The 23,617-nt window shown below is 55.6% G+C and overlaps 1 protein-coding gene across 1 annotated transcript; it reads left to right on the top strand.

Moving 5' to 3' along the window:
• Window positions 1–1,241: 1,241 nt before the first annotated feature.
• Window positions 1,242–23,608, top strand: LOC104556897 (protein argonaute-1). Its single transcript, XM_062014389.1, has 19 exons — window positions 1,242–1,360; window positions 10,215–10,398; window positions 11,565–11,685; window positions 11,781–11,962; window positions 12,246–12,382; window positions 12,513–12,647; window positions 12,923–13,010; window positions 14,630–14,777; window positions 15,054–15,173; window positions 15,643–15,765; window positions 16,145–16,278; window positions 17,401–17,585; window positions 17,736–17,895; window positions 18,187–18,277; window positions 20,256–20,450; window positions 20,556–20,690; window positions 21,547–21,648; window positions 22,426–22,625; window positions 23,036–23,608. Exons 1-19 carry the CDS (start codon window positions 1,336–1,338, stop codon window positions 23,142–23,144), a joined length of 2,574 nt encoding a protein of 857 aa, XP_061870373.1. The 5' UTR covers window positions 1,242–1,335; the 3' UTR covers window positions 23,145–23,608.
• Window positions 23,609–23,617: the final 9 nt, after the last annotated feature.

Here is a 23,617-nt window from a genome sequence, read left to right as displayed (position 1 = left end):
AAAGCATCCCTGGATAACTTTGTTACTGATACCCAAAGAAGGGTGCCCCTGACCTGGGCTCAGTGCCTGTGCCAGCCCTGGGGGAGATAACTCAGGAGGGGTGGATTTTGTAACGTTGTCAGGAGTTAGGTAGCATCATCTAGAGAAAATACGGTGTCAATGGCATCTGTATCTGCCTGGAGAAGTGATTCTATATGAGAAAGTCACAAATTAATGAGCTCTTTGCTTACTCATCTTGATTACAGGTGGAGGTTTGTTGTGTCCTCAGCTGTACTTGACTAAAAATACAATGGTAAAGACAGAAAAAGCTTTTGGATGAAGCCAAAACTTGACAGCTCCCTACCCTTTAAATAACCTGCATCTTCAGCAGCACCCTGCTCTGGGTTTTGGAGTTGCTGTGGGTTTGGGAACCACGATGGCTCAGCTTCAGGTAAAAGGTGACTTTATCTCAGTGCTTAAAAAATGAGGCAAAGATTTACATCAACCCCGGGGCTGCAGCAGCACGGCTCCTGTGAGGAAGCAGGTCCCTGTCCCTCAGCTGCCCCTTCCAGCCTCACCTCTGGGCATGGATGCGACTACTCGGTGTAGCAAGAAGTGAAAACACTTTAATAGTTTGGATTTCTGTGGTATTCCTCCATTACCTCACACAAACCAGACTAGGATTACAAACTGGATCTGTTTAAAGGGCGCTCCAATGGCTTTCTGACTTTATTAGTGAAATCAAGCCCCACAGTCGCTGTTTCACTCATGAGTTATTGGGGACAGCGACTCTGTGACAAATAGGGTGGAAATCTGGATGTTTCTTCCCAGTTTTGCAGGGTTCAGGTGGACCACGGCAACAACTCCTTCCCTCACCACTCCCTCCTCGGCCCGGGAGCACAGAATGAGCCAAAAAAAACGGGAAAAATCTGAAAAGAAGTCTTTGTCGGGTGGATCAGAGGGGAGGCCGGGGCTCCCCCTCAGAGCCCTCCCTCGGGGATCCCCTCAGACTCCCCCCGAAGGGCCGCACTCCGACACCCCCCTCAGGGATCCCAACCCCGAGCCCTCCCTCAGGGCCGCCCTTCAGGGATCCCCTCAGAGCCCCCACTCCAGGGCCTCCCCGGGGCAGCGGCGCCGCGTCGCGCGGGCCCAAGATGGCGGCGGGTCTGTGGGGCGCCGCCTTTGTTGGGCGCGGGGCCGGGCGGCGGCGGCGGCGCGTGCGCGCTGTGGCGCGGCGAGAGGCGGCTGCGGCGGGCGGCGGAGCAGCCCCGGCCCCGGCTCTGCCCGGCCCTGCCCGGCCCCGGCCCTGCCCGCGGCCCACGGCTCCCGGCTCGGAGCGGCGCCCGCGTGGATGGGATGGAAGCGGGACCCTCGGGAGCAGGTAGCGGCGGTGGGGATGCGAGAGGCCGTGGCGCTGCGCACCGGGGGGAAGTGGCGGCGGAGTGGGGGGGGCGAGAGCGTGCAACGGGGAGTGAGGGGTGTGCGGGGAGGGCCGTGCGATGGAGGAGGTGGCAGCCGGGGGCCAGTGTGCAACGGGGGGAAGGGGGGCTGCGCGATGGGGGCCGGCGAGCCCCGCTGTGAGGGCAGAGGGGGTCTGTAACGGGGAGCCGCGCGGTGGGGGTGAGGCGGGGGCACGGGGGGGCTGTGCAATGGCGGGGTGTGTGTTGGAGGCGTTGGGGGTGCAGTGGGGGGGGTCAGTGGAGGAGCCGGCACGGGGTGCGGTGAGGGATGTGGAGCGGGGCCGTATGCCGTGGGACGCGGCGGGGTGCGGGGGGTCTGAGCAGCGGGGCTGAGGGGCAGACCGTGAGGGGGGTGCCTGTGCAGTGAGGTGCTGTGGGGAAGGCTCCTGCCCAGGGCTGCAGCCGGCCTGGGGGCATCGGGGAGAGGTTTCAGAGCTGCCTCCCTGGGGGTGAGCGACAGGCCCGGCCCCTCGGGGTGCCCCGGGGGCAAGCAGCGATGGGAAGGCAGAGGACGGGGCCCATATGGGACAGAGCACCCCAAGGATTGGGGTGTGGGGCCGGGGGGACACATCCAGCTCCAGGGGCTGGGACCACAGGATCCTCCGTAAACCGCGACGTGAGCCTTGTGCAAAGGGCGTGTTTGGACAGAGGAGAATCGGCAGCAGCATCCCTCGACTCCCCGTTCCCCCCAGCTCCCCGTGTCCCTTGGTGCGGTGTTTTGGGGAGCGGGGCACAGGCTGGGAGCTGGCGCGGGGCCGGCGACGCTGCACACCGTGACAGAACCCAGCGGCTCCTCTCCCCACGCTGGGGCATGCGCGGAGCCGGGGCTGTGCACGGCTGGCTGCTGGCAGGGGGCCGTGGGGGCTGAGCTCTAGAGTCACCCCATGTCCCCCACCCCAACATCCACATCTCTAGCTGGAGATGGGAGGTCTGATGATGCTTTTGATCCTGACCGCTTTGCACTGGGCTACTCCATGGGGGTTTGGGGAGCTGCTCCCTAAAACTCGCTTGTCTGGCTGTGGCATCAGCAGCCACTTGCACGTGCCTGCTGTGAGCATTGTGAGTGTGTGCTGCTCTAAGTCACAGAAGGATTTTGGTGCCTAAAATAAAGGAGAAAGAGGGTTGGGAGTGATGGGGTCTGGGGACTGTGGCCTTTTTGCAGCTCTCACACTGGCAAGTTTGTTGCCCACTGAAATGCAGAGGCCTGGTGAGATTTTGATGTAAAACCGCTCGTTTAGAGGCAAACTTTGGTCTGTCCTTTAATTTTCAAGTGTGGCACGGAGGTCTCTTCATGTCTGCATTACCTTCTGGCTGCTGCTGCTTTGTCTTGGGGGCTGATTTATTGGCCTCTGGAAGCTGTGATTTGGCGACTGCGTGGGGGGTGACACGGGCTTTGCTGGAGCCTCCAGGCGATAGCTGAGCTGCAGCCTCTGGGCAGCACAGATAACGCTGCCAGTGCCTGCACCCTCCTACTCAGCCTTAACTAAGTCTGTTAAGGTGCTTTAGAACAATGTCTTGGATGAGGTGGGGCCACGGTTGAGGGAAGGGGTTTGGATTTTGCCCCTGCTGACAGGATGAGGGGCCCCAAGGCAGAGAGGGCTGTGCTGGGAGCAGGACTCTGATGCTGTGCTCTTGGGAGGTTCCCCTAAACGTGGATGAGGGATGTCTGATCCCACCCAGGTCACCTTGTGTGTAGAGGAGACATTTCCCCTGGGTTGCAGGAGCCACTGCTGAGCCCACTCTGCCTTAGCATCCCTTTTCCTGCTGATATGCCCCAGGCACAGGGCTGAGCCTTGCTTACAAGCCCTGATGGTGCTGGACTGTGACCTGTCAGGGTAATAGGGTAGAAACCCAGCCTGTGCCTGATGTGAAAGTGCCTGGAAAGGTGGTGGGGGAACCTAGGACATGTTCTGACCCACAGATACTGCTTGGAGAGGCATTCATGCACACACTGCTTTCAGAAACTGAAGTCAATTTCCCCCCAACTTTTAGTTTTCTTTATCCTTCACAAACTTCCTAAAGGCTTTTGTTGGTAACCACTGTCTTCCTGTGCTGAACCCTACAAAAACCCCACAACTGCTCCGTCTGTTGGATTTCTTTATCTTCAGGAAACACAAAATCGCTTGTGCCCGTTTCTGGGACGAGATTATAGCCAGAAACAAAGCTGGGAGAAGCACCTTGCCTGGAGAAACAGCACGTAGGGTTTATCTACAGACACTTCCTGCAGCCTCCCTGAACTCGTGGAAGAACAAAACAGGGACAAGCTGTTAACATGGCAGATGCTAAAGGGAAGCCAAATCTGTCAGAAGAGCCCTGTCCTTGGGCAGGGTGATCTGTGGCTGAGCTGTGTATGGGTTTTAACCTCTGCACCAGGAGTCTCTGGCTGATGGTTCTGCTGGGCTGCCTGTGGTGCGGGGCCACGGTGAGACAGTGTTGCCTTTGTCCTGTCCACTCTGATGCTGGGAGCTGCCTTTGTCTGCTGCTCCCAGCTCTGTGCCTCCCTGGCTGCTGCCTGGACAGCCTGGGGAGTGATGTGAGACCAGGAGGGGTGTTGGCCTTTGCCTGGCCCAGGTGCTGTTAGTGGGGATCCCAGGCTCTTGGCGTGGGGTGACACCGTCCTGACAAGCCAGCCGGTATGTTTGCTGGAGGTGGTGGCACTCACAGTACCGTGTGCTTCTCACGTGGAACTGAAGTCAGAGGAACTGAAAAGGGGGTTGTGGAGCTGCTGGGCAGTCAGGGCCAGCTCAGCAAGACCCTCGTGGGTCCATTCATGCCACTGCAGCCGGTCGAGCTGTATCTGTGCCACTGGCATCGTCCTGCCACTCTCCCTGTAGCCAAAGCAGCTGGTTTGCAGACACATCAATGGGTGTGATGGAGCTGGCAATGCTCTTGCTGCTGTTTGTTTGCTCTCTGCCCCAACCCCTGTGGGACTGCCAGTATGTGGGGGCACCAGCTTCAGCTGCAGAGGTTTTAACATGACCCTTAGAACTCATGACTGGTGATTTCCAAGCAAAAAGCTGAGGTTTGACACAGTGCAACGATGCCCTTTGCAGTGCTTGGTGGGGAGGATACAAGGAACTTCAGTGCTTTCAGAAGTAAATACTGTAGTAACACAGCTTAGAGCCCATTTTGGTCCATTTCTTGGATGCAGCCACCACGGTGCAGCATAGAAACAGCGCCTGGGCAGCTCAGACTTTCCTTTGGAAGACAGACTTTGGTGCCTGGGACAGGCTAATGGGCTAATGCTCTGTCCCACGGGGTCGTGAGCCACTTAAACTCAGTTCAGTGTCAACTGAAAAGCGCCTGTGGCCATGTGAACCTGGTTGTGGTTGTGCTGGGGAAAGAGGAGGTGGTAGGTGCGATGCCTGAGATGAGACGGTGCTTTTCGATGCCAGGGCTTTGTGGGTCAGCGTTGGTGACGTCGAGCCTGGACACGACTGGAAGAGCCAATTGCTCGCCCCACCAGCAGCTTTCTATGCTTTACGTTGGGGGGGATGTTTCACTTCTCTGCGTGTTTCTGGGGCTGGTTTAGGGTGAGCACAGACCACGCTGCGTGTGCGCTGCGCCGCCGCTCCGCGCTGGTTCCCGGCTGTGTTGTGGCGGGGCTGGCTGTGTGGGGATGGGGCTGTCGCGGCCCCGCCGCCGCCGCAATAAAACTCCCTTTTGTCTCAGCCGGTTCCCGCGGCCCCTCGGCTGAATGCGGATTTAAATGACATGGTAATTTCATGCCGTCCCACCGGCGGCTTTGCCGGGGCTCAGGCAGCTGTTGGGCAGCGGGTCGTGTTCCCCAGCTGTTACAATAAATAATAGAACATAATAGAAACAAAGCGTGTTCCTGCGCTAATTACCCCAAACGGACGTTCACCTTGGCAGCGCTGCCCTGGCCGCGCTCGCTGCCCGCCGCTGCTCCCCGGGAAGGGATGGCTGTGCTGGAGGTGATGCTCCCGCCGCCGGCGCGGCCCCAGGGCACGGCTTTTGTGTGCCAAAGTCTGTGATTTCTCCCGGGCTGCTGAATTTATAATGGCAGGCGGATTTCATCCCGCTCACTGGCCGCATTGTGCTGCAGGAACAACACCGGCGCTCCAGCCCCCCGGGCACCCGCATTTACATGACAAAGTGGGAGGCTGTGCAGCTTTGCCATGGAGAGTCGAGGTATGCAGAAGCCCCCCTGGGCTCTTTGGGTTGTGTTTTAACCAGGCTGCTTTTACCCAGGGGGAACCTGTGTTTCACTGCTGGCCTCTTCTACCCAGGGGAACCCAGCACGTTTTGCTGCTGGCCCCTTTTCTCCTGCTCTGAGCCACAGTCTGGGGCTCTGAGCGTGAGATGCCCAGGGATGCCACGTTGTGCTGCCTGATGGACAGCAGAGCTGGCTTTTGGGAGGATTTGCACCAAGTTAAATTGTGAGGAAAGCCTGGGATGGGTTGACCCTTGCTCGATGCTGGGTGCCCACCAAAAGCTGCTCTGTCACCCTTCTCCTCATCTGGGCAGGGCAGAGAGAATATAATGAAAGGCTTGTGGGCCAAGGTAAGGAGAGGGAGATCACTGAGCAATAGCCATCAGGGGCAAAACAGACTTGATTTGGAGGAAAACTGGCTTAATTTATTATCAGTCAAAGTAGGATAATGAGAAATGGAGCTAGCTGGCATTAAGTCTTTCAAACAGGGTGGAAGCTTCCAGTAGCTTGTCACAGCAGCCACTCCTGCAGCCTTCTCCAAAACCTTGCCACACAAATCCAATACAATTGTGAGCACCCTGGGGCAGGAACTGGCACAGGAAAGGGTGAGCCCTGCCTGAGTGCTTTCCAGAGGGCTTTGAGGTCTCTCTCACCTGGGCTGAAGCAGCCAAGGCCAAGCTAGAGCCTGTCGCACGGCCCAGAGGTGCTAGATGCTGCAGCTCCTGTCAGCCCTGGTTGCCCTCCCTGTGCTGCTACCCTGGGTCAGTGGTTGTAAATATCCAGGTCCCAGGTAGGCAGTGCTGTGCCAGGCAGTGCACAGGCACTGGGAGATAATGGCTTTTGAAAAACCTTTGGATCTCAAAGTAATTTAGAAAGGAAGGGTCAGTATCACTCCCTGTTTTACTGGGCAAGCTCTGGGCAGGCAGCACAAGCCCTGCAGCCAGCCTGGGACTGGGCTGCCAGGGCAGCTGCTCCTGCTCCTTGTATTCGAGGACCATGTGTTTGCAGTCACCAAAATCAACCCTTCCAAGTCAGCCCAAGGCTGAACTTTCCTATCCTTGGCACTGATGTCTTTGCAGAGCATCTCCTGCTGTCCCAGCACTGCTTCCTCCAGCCAGGCTGCCCTTATGTATGATCCTGTGTTTGCTGTATCTCATGGCTTGAATCAAAGTCCTGAGCCAACTTTTGTGTTGCTGGAGGCTGACTCCTTCATCTGTGATTCATGATCCTAATTGAGAGGCATTATGCTTGTAAAGCATCTGGTGATCCTCTAGTGAGAGGGTTTGTACAGCAAAGTGTAATTTTCAGGCTGAGTGGTGCAGCACCAGGGCTGCAGGATGGGTGCAGGACCTGCAGCATGGCTTCTGCCAGCCCCAAACCTGCTTCATCTCCTCTCCAGCACTGAGGTACTGCTGAGCTGGGGCTGCAGCCCTGCATCCCCTGCATCTACAGTGATACAGGGCACATGGAGATGCTGTCCTGCTCTTGCCTGGCTGCCAGGATCATCTCAAGGTTGAGAAGGTCCAGAAGAGGAAAAACTACAGGTGACGCCCTTAGTGTGGTTGCAGGGGAGGCAGTGGACAGGGCACATGGAGCTGCTGTCCTCTGGCAGGTCTTGCAAGTGGGCTGTGTGTTTTTTCACTCAAAAGCCAGAGCAGGGACCAGAGGCTCCAGCAGCACTGGCAAATACCTCTGTGATTGCCAACCATGATCTTAAAATGCATCAGCTTGCAGCTAGGGAGCTGGTGATTGCCAAGAAATGTTTGTCATGTGGAGACATGAATTACCCTGTGAGCCTCTCATCTGAAAATCAGTTTCTTAAAACAAGCTGCCCCTGGAGCATGGCACAGCCGTTTGTCCTGGGGTACTGGAGGCCTCCCTGCTCCAGAGCAGCTGCACGTGCCTGCAGGGCTCCAAGCCCCACATTGGCCTCCAGATCCCTGTCTTGCTCGTTGGACTGCTCCAAGTCCCATGCTGCCTTGTCCCAGGAGGTGCAGTAGCCTCAGGCTCAGGGCTCCCTGTAGATTTTGGAGCTCCAGGGCTCCTGCTACAAGGCAGAAGCAAGAGCAGAGCAAGGACTGGCCCTGCAGAGGTTAATGTGGTGGCCTTGTGTGGTCAGGAGACGTCTTGCAGAGGTGGGGTGCAAAAGTAAAAAGCAGGTTTGAAGCTTGCTTTGCTGCTCTTCTGTTTTTCTGCTTCTGGTATTTTTAGCCTGGAATTGAAATTTGGATTTAAAAAGGAAGTGGATGGGAGCAAGGAGTGCTAAGAGCACCATGTGTTCAGGAGCTGAAATTGGAGCTGGGATGCTGTTTGGGGGCTGACTTGGACAGTTGGCCACCCAGATGGAGCCCTCTGAGCAGCCACACACTGCGTTCCCACACCCAGCCCTGCTGGCTGAGCCCTCTGGGGGCTGGGAAACAGAGGGAAGATGCAAACTGGGGTAGGTGGAGCCAGGCAAAGTGGGAAGGAGGCAGGAAGGGCAGAACTCACCTCAGAGGGCAGGGGCATTGAAAGCTTCTTTGGTGAAGTTACCTTTGAGTTGAAGGGTGCTGTGAGCTTAGAAGCGCTGTTCAGCCCTGTGCTGTGTTGGTGCCCAATCCCTGCATCTCCAGAACTTCCCTAGTGAATCTGCATGATGGGCTTTGGGTAAAAACTGGTACTTCCCTCTGTATGGGTTTGGGGCTCATGCTGCTTAAGTGGGGGTTTGGTTTTACTACCTCCTATCATCTATAGTAGGTTTCCATCAGACAGCTGCCCTGGAGTTATCCTTCCTCAGCAATGGGACTGCTTTGTTATTGGAATGACAGTTGAGAATTACCTTGGAGAGAGGTTAAGGATAAAAGGCAAGCTCAGGTACTAGGTCCTGAGTTATCCTGTGATGTGGAGTTTGAAACACCATCATTATGACTGGTATAAACCAAAGCAAGCTGTTATCCTGCACAGTCTAGCATTGAATTACCGTGTAGTGCAGGTGCAATAACGTGTTTCCTGTTTCTTGTGGCATCTTCCCTCCGGCAGCAAGTTGGAATTTGCTGGAGGATGGAGGGGAAAGTGCACGTGGCTGCAGGTCCCTGCTGGAGGAGAGTCTGGGGAGCTGCATTGTCTGTGTCTCAGTGCCTGTGGAGCCAGTGCTGTGCTCACATCAGAGGCCTGTGTGGGGAGGGAGGCAGCGGGGCCGCTGCTGACTCCTCAGCCTCCTACTTGGCCTCCAGCAGAAGTCTGGGTGTCTCAGAGGGGCTGTATTTCTCTCCCAGGAGCAGATGTGGTCCCTCATCTCCTCCCACCAGGCAGAGCTTCCCCATTGTGCTGGGGCTGGCTTGTAAATCAGCAGGGCAGGGGCTGGCCTGGCCATGGGACAAAGGCTGCCTGTGCTACCGGGACAGCCTGGCTGAGCTTTGCATGGCAGGACCACCCCAGCCCTGGCACACAGGCAGAGGGTGCCTGCAAACCCCCTTCCTGCTGAAACCGACCCTGGGCGTGCCATGAGCTGAACAACAACGCTGGTCGAGGAAGATGTGTAGGGGCAGGAGCAGAGTGTCTCTGCAGCCACAACTGGCAGATGGAGTGGGGCGAGATCTCTGGTGGCAAAACCCCTTGGGCACCATTGGATGGATGCTTTCTTCTTTGGAGTTTGCAGTACTTCCATTTCTCCTCACCCCATGACCCAGCAGGTCCAGTGCTGCCTCCTGCTTGGCACTGGGGAGCTGTCAGACCTCAGTGATTTTTTGGAGCTGCCCTTAGCACAAAGCTCTCTGCATGGGTCAGCTTTGATGTCACCATCGATGCCGTGCCACGGGGCAGGCGGTGCCTGGCAAACACTGTCCCATGGGATGGGCAATAAAAACACACCACAGCCCTGGGAGGATTGGCCTTAGTCTAAGTGTATCTTCACTAATTCAGCTTCAGGCAAAGATTGCTGCTGCTGCCAGACCTGTGGCGAGCTCTTGGTGCCGATCTGAGACTGTACTTGCTTCTTAAAACCAGGGCAGGAGAGTTTCTTGCCGCCGTTCTGGTTGTTTACATATTGCAACATGTCTTGAGCAAAACAGAAGTTGAGGTGGAGCTTTGCAGTGGTGAGGTGGGTGCTTTCAAAGCTCTTTTCATGTGGACATCAGATACAAGCTGTCCTTTGGTGTCAGCAGAACCAGGTGTGGTTCTGTCCCCACGTCTGGTGAGGGAGCTGGGTTACGCATGTGGTGGTGTACACCAGGACGTGGGTGCATCTGTGGTTGGGATGGACAGTGGGAGCCACTTATCCTCTGAAGGTCTGTACAGCTGCCATGCCAGGCCCCTGATGAGTTCTTCACCCCAAGGCAAAGCAGAGATGATTTATCTGCCAGGGGATGGTTTGACATCTGCACAACTGAGGGCCTGGCCCTCCCCTTTGACAGCTCAGCTGGCGACAGACGCTTGCCGGATGTTGCCCAGGGCAACTGCTTCCAGCTATGCCGCTCCCAGTTCCGTCCCAGTCACCTCCTGCCAGCTGCATGAATGGGAGACCTCCTGGTTTGGGATGCAGTGGTGGGAAGTGCTGCTCTGTCTGTCTGTCTGTCTGGGCAGGGGGTTTCTCCCAGCCCCCTGACGCGTGTGCTGTCCCACAGCTGCAGGCGCATACCTGCCACCGCTGCAGCAGGTCTTCCAGGCTCCGCGCCGGCCCGGGATAGGAACTGTCGGGAAGCCCATCAAACTCTTGGCCAACTACTTTGAAGTGGACATCCCCAAGATTGATGTGTACCATTATGAAGTGGATATCAAACCTGACAAATGTCCACGCAGAGTCAACAGGTAAGGCAAGTATTAGAGGTTTTGGCACTTGTTCCCCGCTTCCAGTTTCTTTGTGGAGGCTCCACGAGTGCCCGTCTCTGCCTTCAGCAGTGGAAGACATCAGGGTGACATGGTGGCAGGGGTTGCAGTGCTGCTAGTGCCCACGGGTGGCTGGACCCTCCAGCTGTGGCTGTGCAGCAGCGCTGGTTCCTTGCCCCTGACAGCCTCAGCATGGTCCCCCTGCTTCTCCACAGCAGCTGTGCTATTTTGGCAACAATCCCACATTTAAAAATAGCAAACCCCAGGCTTCAGACCTTTTCTTTGTTTTTCTTTTTGATGTCCTCTTGGCTGCCCATCCCCTCCTACCCTGACAGCCTGGGCAGCTCTGCACCCCAAAGGCTGGTGAGTAGATGCTGCACATGCTTTCAGCAGCCACGGGCAGCGAGTCATTTGCTCTTGTCTTCCCGTCGGGTTTGCAGCCAGCTCCAGCTGGTGTGTGTTCCTGCACCATGTCGTGTGTTGATGTGCTGGAGCATGTCCAGAGATGGGCAATAAAGCTGGTGAAGGGTCTGGAGAACAAGTCTTAATAGGAGCAGCTGAGCTGGAGATATTTAGCCTAGAGAAGAGAAGGCTGGACTGGAAGGGAGGTGTTGTAAGGTGGTGGTTGATCTCTTCTCTCCAGTAATGAATTATAGGACAGGAGGAAATAGGCTCAAGTTGCACCAGGGAATGTTTAGCTTGGAACTGAGGAAGAAATTTGTTACTGAAAGAGTTTTTAAGCACTGGAATGGGCTGCCCAGGGAGATGGGGGAAGTCTCCATCCCTAGAGATATCCAAAAGATGCATAGGTGAGGGATATGGTTTAGTTTAACGATGATCTTGACAGTGTGAGGTTAGTGGTTGAACTCGATGGTCTTAAAGGTCTTTCCCGACCATAATGATTCTGTGATTCCTTGTGGGAAGCTGCAGGGCAAGACATGGGGCAGCTTATCTGGGGACCCTCCTCAGCAGCAGGACCAGCTCTACTCTCTGATGCCCTGCAGCTCAGAAGTGCCCTGGGTAGGGATGCTGGGGACCAGGCAGGTTGCAGAAGGTGTGAGAACGTGAAGAAAGAACATGAGAACGTGAAACAAAACATCATCCTTCTCTCCTCCTGCCCTTCTTTCTTGCCCTGCTTGCCTGTGTAGGGAAGTCGTGGAGTACATGGTACAGCACTTCAAACCACAGATCTTCGGCGACCGAAAACCAGTCTACGATGGGAAGAAGAACATCTACACCGTCACAGCCCTGCCCATTGGAAACGAGCGGGTAAGAAGGGACAGTGAGCAGCCACAAGCTGCTTCCTGTCCGGGAGGGACCCGCTGAAACAACCTCCCCATCGCTTCCCTCCCTTCTGCACCCAGGTTGACTTTGAGGTGACGATCCCAGGGGAAGGCAAGGACAGGATATTTAAGGTGTCTATCAAATGGATGGCCATCGTGAGCTGGCGCATGCTGCACGAGGCGCTGGTCAGCGGGCAGATCCCCGTCCCCCTGGAGTCCGTGCAGGCGCTGGATGTTGCCATGAGGCATCTGGCTTCCATGAGGTACCAGCTTGGTGGGAGAGTGACCCTGCTGCCAGCACCATGTGTGCCAGAGTGGGGAGTGTCTGCCCTTGGCAGGCTGGGAGCAGCCTTGACAGTGTGTGGGAGGAGGCAGCCCTGCTTGCTGCGCTGCTCAGTGCCAAAGCTCCTGGTGCTTCTGCAAAAGAGATGAGTGGGATGATGCAGCTGGGGGGTGAGGGGTGGCTCAGAGGGGCTGGGGGTGTGTTGTGGTTGCTTCCAGGGGAACTGGTGTGTAGTGTTTGATGTGGTTTGCCCTGGTTCACAGATACACTCCCGTCGGCCGCTCCTTCTTCTCCCCCCCTGAAGGCTACTACCACCCCCTGGGAGGGGGCAGGGAGGTCTGGTTTGGCTTCCACCAGTCGGTCAGACCTGCCATGTGGAAGATGATGCTCAACATTGATGGTGATGTATTATTTTTCATGCTGGGGAACTGCAGCAGTGGGGTTGGGTGTGTGGGAAACTGGATCTGGCCGACTCTTGGGCTAGATCTGCTGGGAGAGAGAAGAGACACATCCTGGTATCTGTCCCACAGTGTCAGCCACTGCCTTCTACAAAGCCCAGCCCGTAATCGAGTTCATGTGCGAGGTTCTGGACATCCGGAACATCGACGAGCAGCCGAAGCCTCTGACGGACTCACAGAGAGTGCGTTTCACCAAGGAGATCAAAGGTAGAGCCCCAGAGAGCGCTGGGGACCTGACCCCAGCCAGGTTTTGCCCCAGACACTGGCTGATCTCCCCTTCAACCTCTGCAGTGAGGTGGGAGCACTGGAATTACATGTTTAGAACATCTCCTGGGGCACTTTTGCCTTCTTTGGGCACTTCCACAAGCAAACCCACTCTGCAGTGGTTCGTTATTTAAGGAAGATGTTGGGGGAAGTGGAGCGAAGGGGAATCACTCCCACCTTTGGCAGTGACACTGCTGTGTGTCCTTGTCTCACATCAGGTCTGAAAGTCGAGGTTACCCACTGTGGGCAGATGAAGAGGAAATACCGCGTGTGTAACGTTACGAGGCGGCCGGCCAGCCACCAGACGTAAGGCCCTTGGGAAGAGCCGAGCTGTTCTCCTTTGGAGCAGCTGCTGGTGTCGTTAGGGAGAGCTGGATGGGAAACTCCAGCCTGCCATGGCGAAGGGAGATGTGTTTGGGGTTGGGCAGCTCGCACAGCTCCATGTGGGGATGCAGGGGAGGGTGGGAGTGCAGAGGATGCTTTGTCTGGCAGGCGGCGGGCGGGAGCTGACACGCCAGGAATTGTCCTAGTTTTTACCTCCAAGTTTAGTTTTCTTCTTTCCTAAAATAGACACTGCCAAAGCAGCAGCTTTGTCAGGGGATAAAACGATTCTCTGCCTTGAAGTTATTTGTGTGTGCCTGGGAGCAGGTTTGGCCTGAGCACGCCTCTGTGCTGGGGGCTGCCGTGCTCCCTGCAGCCCCCCATGGACAGGGTTGGTGGTTCACTCAGCACCAAACTGTTGGGTGCCACAGCCCAAGGATGTTTCTAGGGCTCATCACTGTGGTTTGCCCTCAGAATTCCCCCCAGAAAGGCTTGGAAGCAAAGCAATGTTTGAGGCAGAGGGTGTGGGGAAGAGCAGACAGATCCAGACCTCTCCTTGGGGACAGTGCTGGGGCAGGAGGGGCTGTGCTTGTGCTTCCTGCTGAGTACTCAATGAGGTGAGCTGAACTGGAGCAGGGATGTTTTTCAGGCTGTTTCCTCCTCAGGTTTCTGCAGTATTTCTGGAAATTTTGCCAACATCTATGAAAGAGAGTAAAAAACACAACAAGAAATTTTGGCTCCTGCTGTACAAACCCAAGTGCTGGCAGAAAATCACTCCTCCTGGTTCTTGCCTGCTGGCAAACCAGCAGTGCCTGCTCAGGCTTCTGAGCCCCCACCTCCCTTGCCACAGCCACATTCCTTGTCACCCACCCCCAGCTCTGGGTGTATCTCTTTGGGCTTCCTGTGCCTGTCACTGCCTGCACCCGCTTCCCTGTGCTCCAGCATCCCTGGGGCCCAGCCCTAGGGCTTGGCAATTGCAGGAGGAATGCAGTGCTTCACCAGGGTGTTCATCTTGGCTCTTCTGCCTAATTTTGTCTCCCTAAAGAATATCAGGTTAGTTCTTTATGTTCAGGATGCTGTTTATGGAGCTGGTGCTGGGTGAAGCTGGATGTCACACGTGGCATGGCACCTCTCAGCCCTGCCACCAGGAGCTTTGGGGTTTTTCCCTTCACTTTTGAAGGGAGATATACTCCTCCTGCTCTCTGCCCACCCTGGAGCTGCTGCCTTGTGCCAGGTTTGCCTTTCCCTGGGACTCGGCTCAGCTCACAGGGAGGGCAACAAGCACAGAAGTCCTCATGAGTGCCAGTGTGCTGTATTTATGTACCTAACTGTGGCATGTGTGGCATGTCCTGCAATAAACATTTGCCCTGATTAGCTGGATTAGTGAGGGAGAGCTTTATTTAGGGACCTCAGTCCCACACTGGGGTCAGAGTATTCCTGATTCCATGACTGAAAACACCACTGTTGTGCTTTATATCTTCATTTACGGTAGCTCAGAGTGGGAACCTTCCATTTCCCTCTCTTCCCAGCCAGAGTAAGTAGTGCTTCAGGTCTGGAAGTGTCTGTTTTGAGTAGGTGCATCCTTCGTGTTCTGCCTCTGCCAGGTTTCCCCTGCAGCTGGAGAGTGGTCAGACAGTGGAGTGCACAGTGGCTCAGTACTTTAAGCAGAAATACAACCTGCAGCTGAAATACCCTCACCTACCCTGTCTCCAGGTTGGCCAGGAGCAGAAGCACACATATCTGCCCTTGGAGGTGAGTGTTGGCCCTGGCTTCTGGGCACCATGGAATGCCATTGCATGACAATATTCTGCAGCTAATGTATTGTGGGCACTACTTGCCTCAATGTTGATCTGGCAAGAGCTACTTCTAGTAAGTGAGGGAGGAATTCATGCTGTAAAAATGCCATTTTCCTGCAGCACCTCTGGTTTGGGGCTGGTTGCAGGGCCCAGTGCTGAGCCCACGGGCCAGCTCAGCCCCATGTCCCACTGGTCCCTAACGCCTGGCTGCTGTCTCTCCCCTGCTGTGCAGGTGTGCAACATCGTGGCAGGCCAGCGCTGCATCAAGAAGCTCACAGACAATCAAACATCAACCATGATAAAAGCAACAGCCAGGTCTGCCCCAGACAGGCAGGAGGAAATCAGTCGCCTGGTAGGTGGTGTGAGTCCCTGGGAGGGCCTGTGGCATGAACCTTGTTGTGGTCCTGCTCCTCAGCTGCTCTGAATGGACATACTGATGGGATTGATGACTTGGTTTTGTCTCCCTCTTCTTCACCCAAACTGATGTGTCTGGGCTCTCAAAGCCAGGGATGTTTGATATTCCTTCTGGGTCTTTTGGTAAGAGCCTCTTGCACTTGCCAGTCTGAATGTTCCTACTGATGCCTTACACTTCAGGAGCAGCCTCTGCTCGTAGCTGCATTGGTCAGTGTCCAATCCTGTGGGTCAGTTTGCAGGACAAAGTCTGGCCCTTTGTGTTAAACCTCTTGCCCTCCACTTCTGGAGAGGATTTCAGCTGTGTAGAGAGCAGGACTTTGGTTGCCTGTGCTTCCTGACCAGCTGAAGCTGCATGGGATGCAGCAGTTGGTCTCACTCCCTCCCATGGCACTTCCTTCCCTCTGCAGATGAAGAATGCCAGCTACAACCTGGACCCATACATTCAGGAGTTTGGGATCAAGGTGAAAGATGACATGACAGAGGTGACGGGGAGGGTCCTGCCAGCACCCATCCTGCAGTATGGAGGCAGGGTAAGCAGGGCCTGGCTGTTGGGCTGCATTGCTCAGAGAGATGTTTTCATGCCAAAAACAGTGTCTGAACAACACTCGTGGTATCTTGAGGATTGGAGGTTAGAGCTGGGCTTTTTTATTAGTGTGTCATGGGTTTGGGTTTTTGGGGGTTTCAATATAACTCCTCTGACAGTTGTAGACAGGAGTCACATGGGATGCTGAGGGTGAGGCAGCTCGGGGGAACTCCCATCACCCTTGAGGAGCTGAGATTCTGAATTGCCCATTGCCAGACCCTGGCAGTGCAAGGAGCTGGGTCTGCCCAGGGCCCTAAGGCTTTGTGATGGGGAGCACAACCAGGGCAAGGCCATCACAACGCTCTGACTGTCTGTTTGCCTTGCAGAACCGAGCCATTGCAACTCCCAACCAAGGCGTGTGGGACATGCGAGGGAAGCAGTTCTACAACGGCATTGAGATCAAAGTCTGGGCGATTGCTTGCTTTGCCCCGCAGAAGCAGTGTCGGGAGGAGGTGCTGAAGTAAGGAAAAGGGCAGCTCATGAGGGTGGGGGGAGCTGGGGCAGCTGTGGTTCACGGTATGACCACTCTGTGACACTCCAGCCTGGGACTGCATGTCCTTCGTCCCTGGTACTGCATCTGCTGCAGCTCAACTGCTCAGGTTGGATCTGAGTTCAGCCTGGGTGTTCAGTCTTGACTTGTTGGCTTATCCAGAGGACCTGACTCTTGATCCAGGCTGCAGTCAGTCCCTGAGCCATTGCAAGGTCTGCCAGCTGGGAATGAGCACATTGGCACTCCAGCATGTGTGAGCTGATCTGCTCTTTGCATCAAGTAGCTGCAGTATCATTATCTGGTACTGCCAGCCCTAAACCTGCACTGAACTCTTCTAAGCTGAGTCTCCTCAGAGATGGGGTTGTGAGGGATATTTGATTATAAAGCTTCCCCAATACCCTTCCTGAAATAGTTCATGTAGGAAGCATCCTAACTTACCACAGGGTTTTGTTACAGAGAAGTCTCAGGCTCCCTGAAAGCTTTGTCACATTAGGGATTCTCTGCTTCAGTACCACAGTGCCACAGAGTGAGGCTGATTTGTTTGATTTAGGGAACTGGTACCCTTGGGTTTGGATTCTGCTGGAGACTTGGGTTTCTCCTGACCAAGGTGGATGCATTGAGGCCAGCACTGTGTGTGCTCCTTCTGGCTGCTGCCACAGTCAGCCTTGGGAGGGGTTTGGAGCAGCTCAAAATCTCCATCTGCAATAACTGGATAGAGGTGGGAGTGACACTGTGCTCCTGCTGTGACCCCTTTGGAGCAGAGCTGGGAGGTTCATGCTCTCACTAACCTGCCCTGCATCAGATTTACCCTTGGCACTCCAAATATCCAAAGTGTGGCTCAGTGTTTTGTCCAGTTTAAGTGAACCTGGTGATCAGCTGTCCAGGCAGCACAGGTCTGCTCCCTGTTCTGCAGCTTTGGGAGCACAGCTCACAGCTCCATCATGTCAGGAAGGGTCAGTCCCTGGGTAAAAGGGCACCACAAGGAGATGGTTCAGCTCTAAGTCTCCTGGAGCTGTGCCCAGGGGCTGGGCTGTGGGGCAGAGCTGCCATGTGGAAGGGCTCAGGGCTCACTGCTTCTCCTCCTGGGCACAGGAACTTCACAGACCAGCTGCGCAAGATCTCCAAGGATGCTGGGATGCCCATCCAAGGCCAACCCTGCTTCTGCAAATATGCCCAGGGTGCAGACAGTGTGGAGCCCATGTTTCGACACCTCAAGAACACTTATTCGGGGCTTCAGCTCATCATTGTCATCCTGCCAGGGAAAACGCCAGTGTACGGTGCGTCTGGGGCAGGGGTGAGGAGAGGGGCTCTGCTGTGGCTCAGCAGGGCTGGCTCTGCTCCTCCTGGGGTGATTTCTCCCCCCTTTCCAAGGATGCTGCTGGAAGCAGCACGTTGCCTGTCTGCTCACCTGCATCCTCTGCCCACAGCTGAGGTGAAGCGTGTTGGGGACACCCTCCTGGGAATGGCCACACAGTGTGTCCAGGTGAAGAACGTGGTGAAAACCTCCCCACAGACCCTTTCCAACCTCTGCCTCAAGATCAACGTCAAGCTTGGCGGGATCAACAACATCCTTGTGCCTCACCAGCGGTTCGTACAGCCTTTGCCTCCCATTTTTGGGGCTTGCTTCCCAAATCCCTGGCAGTGCTACCTGCCTGGTTTTACCTGGGGAAGAGTGTGCCTGTGGGTGTCAGCATAAAGTAGCTCTTTGAGGTGGGGGTTTGCAGCCTGTCTGGCCTTGTAAGGAGCTGTTGGTGTGCCCAGGCCAGGGCCTGGAGGTCGGGAGATGTCTTCTGTGTGACCTGCTCACCTCCTTTGACTGTGTATCACCCTGAGATGGCCTCAGTTGGCTGATTGCTGCTTTCTCTTCCCTCCCACCAGCTCTGCTGTCTTTCAGCAGCCAGTGATCTTCCTCGGGGCCGACGTCACTCACCCACCGGCAGGAGATGGCAAGAAACCCTCCATAACAGCTGTAAGTTCCCTGCCCAGGGCCAAGCTTGATGCCTGAGAGCCCTGTGCAGGAGCTGAAAGGGGACTTGTGTGTCTATAAAGAGGATGTGCCACTACCTAGTCTCAGGGTGGCCCCCATGACCTGTCAGGGGTGGTGGGTCCTTGCCTCCCCTCCTGCCTGTCTTTGAGGAGCTTGTGGCCATGGTGCTCACTAGAGTCATCCCTGGGCATCACAGTCCTTCAGTGCAGCCCTGGGAGGAACCTTCCACAGGCAGGGATTTGAAGATGGGGTAAACTGGGGTGACTGGGCTTCTGTGCCTCTGGGGAGGAGGGTTTTCCTCTTGCCTGCTGGTGAGGCTGGGTGGGGGCAGCTCGTGCCCTTGCTCAGCCTGTGAGACGTTGCCTCGTGCTCGCTGGAGAGTGTCAGGTTCTCGTAGCGTCGGTTTTAATTAAACACGTCAGCATTTTCCTATGAAGCTCTTGACTTTCCAGGACTCACAGCTCAGGTTTTCCTTGGCATGCAAATGTATCTTTGGAGGGGTGTTTTTTTATTAATTAGAAGGGGTTGGGAAATGCTTTTGGCTGTTTGCTGTAGGTGTGGGTGGGACAGAACAGGCTGTTTCCTGGCGGCAGCGCTTCCCCTCTGAAAACATCTTCTGTGGGTTTTCTGTTCAGGACCACTGTGGGGTTGCTTTGGTTTTATTCTGAAAGCTTTTTTGCAGCTGCAGGGAAGGAGAAGGACAGAGCCTCTAGATGGCCTTGGCCTTGGTGTGTTGTGACGATAGAAGGGGGTCTGTGTCTGAAGCCAAAGGAAACATTTCTGTTGCACACATCAGCGCCAGTGATGCAGCCCAGGCTCTAGAGCTCTGACTGGTGAAGCAAAAGTGAAACTATTGCTTTGGGCAGGGGCAGCAGGCTCAACACTGCAGATGATGCGGGGTCTGTGCTTTCCCCCTGCTTGGGAGCATGTGTGCTGCACAGGGAAGTCGCTGCTGGCCTCGGTGCAGTGAAGCAGACGGGCATTAGTCTCCCAGCATGGGCCAGCACCCGCTTTGATGCTTGTGACTCACGCTGTGCCCCAGCCCTGTGTCGGACCAAGCCTGGCTGCTCGCTACCTCTTTACCTCGATGTCTTTGAGATGTCCCCTCCAGAGCACCCAGCTGTGCTGGGAACTCCCTGCTTGGCTACTGCTGCCTGGTGACTCAGGATCACCATGTCCTTGGTTCCCAGCAGCGCTGGGGAGGCTGACAGTGGGTGTCTGGGGCAGCTCCACTGCCTGCAGCTGAGCAAGGACAGCCCCAGGGACGTGATGGCAGCAAATGCTCTGGGCAAACATTGACCTGGTTTGGTCACCTGTTGGGCAGAGGGTCTCTGGGTTGGGCAGGGCGGCTGTGCCACAATCAGAGGGTAAAGGACTGCAGCTGAGGGGATAAAGACCAGCTGATAGCAGAGCTCCCTGCAGAGCTCAGCAGCAGTTCTTGAGGCAACAGCACTGCAACTGCAGGTTGGGTTTTGTACCCTGGGGCTGTCATTGCCCAGAGGAAAGAAGCAGAGCAGGGTTTGGGATCATGCAGGCCTTTGTGGAAACCAAAAACCTTTCAGGTGAGGGATGGAGGGAGAAGGGCTGAGGGAGGTGGAAAGCGCAGCCCCCTCACCTCTCTGCTGTTGGGTAGGAGGAGCAGCATGGGGATAGAGCAGTGACAGCCCCCACAGCCACGTCACCGAGTGGCACCAGCCAAATTGTCTCACTGGAAATTCCTCTAAACACTGCAAAGGGCACAGCAGAGCGTGAAGCCAGGACATGCCATCACCAGGGCTGTCCTTTTTTGGGTGCTAGTTGCCTGCACAGCATTCACTGCCCCATCTCCTGATCTGTGAGCTCAGGTGCTCTGCCCACTGCCAGCTGTGGGTGTTGGAAGTGGTCAGGGGCTGGCAGTTCCCCACGTCCCCTCCGTCCTTCCCGCTGTAAGGCTGGGCCTGGCCCGTGTGTGTCGCTGCAGGTCGTGGGCAGCATGGACGCCCACCCCAGCCGGTACTGTGCCACGGTGCGCGTGCAGCGGCCTCGCCAGGAGATCATCGAGGACTTGTCCTACATGGTGAGGGAGCTCCTCATCCAGTTCTACAAATCCACCCGTTTCAAACCCACCAGGATCATCTTCTACCGTGACGGCGTTCCCGAGGGGCAGCTCCCGCAGGTGAGGGTCCCTCAGATCCCCAACGGTCCGTGGGGCTGCACAGGCTCCCACAGGGGTCCTGTGTGCCAACCTCAGCCCTCACCCTGCGTGCCACGGTCTCTCCAGATCCTTCACTATGAGCTCCTAGCCATCCGAGATGCCTGCATCAAACTGGAGAAGGATTACCAGCCTGGCATCACCTACATCGTCGTGCAGAAGAGGCATCACACCCGTCTGTTCTGTGCAGACAAGAATGAGAGGGTGAGCACCATGGGAGGCTGGGGACAGAGGTGGCTGATTCATCCCTGGCCTTTAGGGAGAGCCAGCTCTGATTTTGCTGAGGGAAGAGCTCATGGCTGGCAAGCAGAGAGCTCTCTCTTGAATGAAACGTGCTGCTTGGTTGTCTCCTGCATCCCTGTGGATTAGGCTGCTTGTAGAAACCCAGACAGCTGTTTGCTGTTATTCTGAGTTACTGGGTGCTGATGATCCTGGTGACTCTCTTGAAATAGCCTCTGTCAGCTTGAAAACATCTGTTGTTTTGGTGACAGCTGTAGCCACCGACGTGACAGGGTGACTAACCCCTAGCTTGCTCACAACTTGTTCGTGTGTGCTGTGTGGTGACATTGGTTGCTGTGGCTTTTCCTAGGTTTGATCCAAATTTAGTGTTTGGATCTAGTCTAACCAGACTGACTCTACATGAAGATTGGTGCAAAAGCCCCAGCAGCTCATGGCAGAGACTCTAGGGTACACTGTGCAGACGTCCCTGGAGTTTTTGCTCACTTAATCCTCATTTCTACAGTAGGATGGGCCAAGGTCCAGCCCTCACCCTGCCTGCTTTCCTTTTGGTCCTGTTTGCTCTATCTCCATGTCATGCCTGATGTTGTTGCTTGTGAATTATGCCAGCAAGACCATTTAGGCAGGGAGCAGAACGGGATGAGCTGCTTCTGGCCCCCCTTGACAGACACTTGTGGGGTGGCTCTGCATGGTTCTCCCAAACTGGGATGGAGGCCTTGTGCCTTTGGCCTGGTGCAGGGCAGATATGTTATGGACAGTGTTCTGGGCAGCTGGAAATAACCAAACTCTGCAGTGCTTGGATCTCTCTTTCTGTTCCCTGTAGATTGGAAAGAGTGGGAACATCCCAGCAGGAACAACCGTGGATACAAATATCACCCACCCCTTTGAGTTCGACTTCTACCTGTGCAGCCACGCAGGCATTCAGGTACCGTGGAGCTGGTTGTTGTGATGCTGATGGGTTTCTTTGGCTGCTGTTGCAGCTTGTGCTGTTGTGCATCTGCCCTGGCCCTGTCATAGCCTCCCTCCAGCACCAGAGGCACAGGAAGTTCTCTCCAAGCTGCCCTTGAGGTGGTTTGGTGAGCAGGTGCCAGGATGCTGCTGCTCCAGCATCGTGTGGCACGTACTTGGTTTCTCTCCTGGAGCCAAGGATCTCTCCTATGAGATTTTCCTCCTTCAGAGAGGCCAATTCAGCAGCTTGTCAGCTGGTTTCTGAGCGTGCCAGGCTCACTGGGGTGCCTGGTTGTCAGCAGGGACCTGTTGTCTGGCCGTGGGCAGGAGAGCTGGGGCCAACCATCCCTGGAGCAGGCACTGTGCTTTGCAGCTGCCTTTCCTCAGGCAGCCAAGATTAGTCAGAAACTGGGCTGAAAAAATTGCACTCCTTTGATCTACAGCTGCTTCTGCAAGGGAGGCTTTTTGGCTTCCTCACCCCCTGCCAGGACAGCCAGGAGCTGGCTGGGTTTGGTGAGGAGCTGCTGTGACACATGGTGCAGTGGGCTGTACAAGGACAGCAGTGCAGCAGGCAGTGACATTAATGCTGCTCTGCACCTTGGTGCTGAGGGCTTTCCTACTCCACACTGCCTGTCTGTGTGTTGGCTTCTCAAATTAAGGCAGCACAGGCACCTCTCGTTTTGATCAGGGAATGAGGATGTGAGGCAGCTGCCCGTGGCTGACGCAGCACCTCACACCCCGCTGTCCCTGGCAGGGTACGAGCCGGCCATCCCATTACTACGTGCTCTGGGACGACAACCGGTTCACGGCGGATGAGCTGCAGATCCTGACGTACCAGCTGTGCCACACCTACGTGCGCTGCACCCGCTCCGTCTCCATCCCCGCCCCGGCCTACTACGCCCGGCTGGTGGCGTTCCGAGCGCGGTACCACCTCGTGGACAAGGAGCACGACAGGTGAGGGGGGGCTCTGCCCGTGGCCCTGGGAAGGCAGAGCCCAGAGGTGGGAGCAGCATGGTTGAGAGTGTCTGTATCAGAGCAGCGCTGCAGCAGACCCCCTCTGAGAGGAGAACCCCACGTAACTCTTAGGTTGCAGCTCAGGGGGAACTGGGAGTAGGAGAGGGTTAAATCAATGCTGAGCTCGAGCTCATCCAGGCCTGGAGGAGCATCCCTGGGCATTACCAGCCAGGGTGGCTCTGCAGTGCCAGGCAGGGTCACCAGCACACCCAGCACCCCCGTGTGCTGTGGTGAGGTGCCTTCCTGTGCTGCCAGCACTCACAGACCCTGCTCTCCAGGGGGGTTTCTCTGTTCCCAGGGCAGGGAAATACAGATGAAATAGTTACACAGCCATTTCCTTGCTTTTCCAGTGGCGAGGGCAGCCATATATCCGGACAGAGCAACGGCAGAGACCCCCAGGCCTTGGCCAAGGCCGTGCAGGTTCATCAGGACACTTTACGTACCATGTACTTTGCTTGAAAGCCTAACTTTTGTTACCTCACTCAAGAAAGCTTTCAGATTTGTAGGAGCCATACAAAAAAAGGAAGCATCGGGGACACCTTGGTTTGGGTTTGGTTTTTATTCCAATGAGAAATCACTGCAGGGCAGGCAGCGTCGCTTGGAGGCAGGAGACCAGCACCACGGGACAGAACCATCCAACACCTCGGGAGGGCTGGAAGAGGCTGATGATTTCTTTCTTTTTATAACTTGTGGGGGTTTGGTGGTTTGTTGGTTTTTTTTTTTTTTGGTGTTTTTTGGGTTTTTTTTTTTTCTGGCTTTGCAAAATTTTGACCTGACCAAACACATGAAGGCATTCGAGGAAAGGGATGTAAAACTCCCAGGAGGCAGAAGCAGGTTTTCATTGTTAAGATGCAATACTATAGACTCCTGACTGTGAACTGGCGGCTTTGGTCCTCCGTTGCCCATCAGGCGCTGGTAGGTATTTTTTGGGG

The sequence above is a fragment of the Colius striatus genome, chromosome 24 (assembly GCF_028858725.1).
Source record: "Colius striatus isolate bColStr4 chromosome 24, bColStr4.1.hap1, whole genome shotgun sequence".
In the NCBI taxonomy this organism is placed as follows: Eukaryota; Metazoa; Chordata; class Aves; order Coliiformes; family Coliidae; genus Colius; species Colius striatus.
Note: the sequence above shows the minus strand (reverse complement) of the source record. Positions and strands in the feature narration are given on the sequence as shown.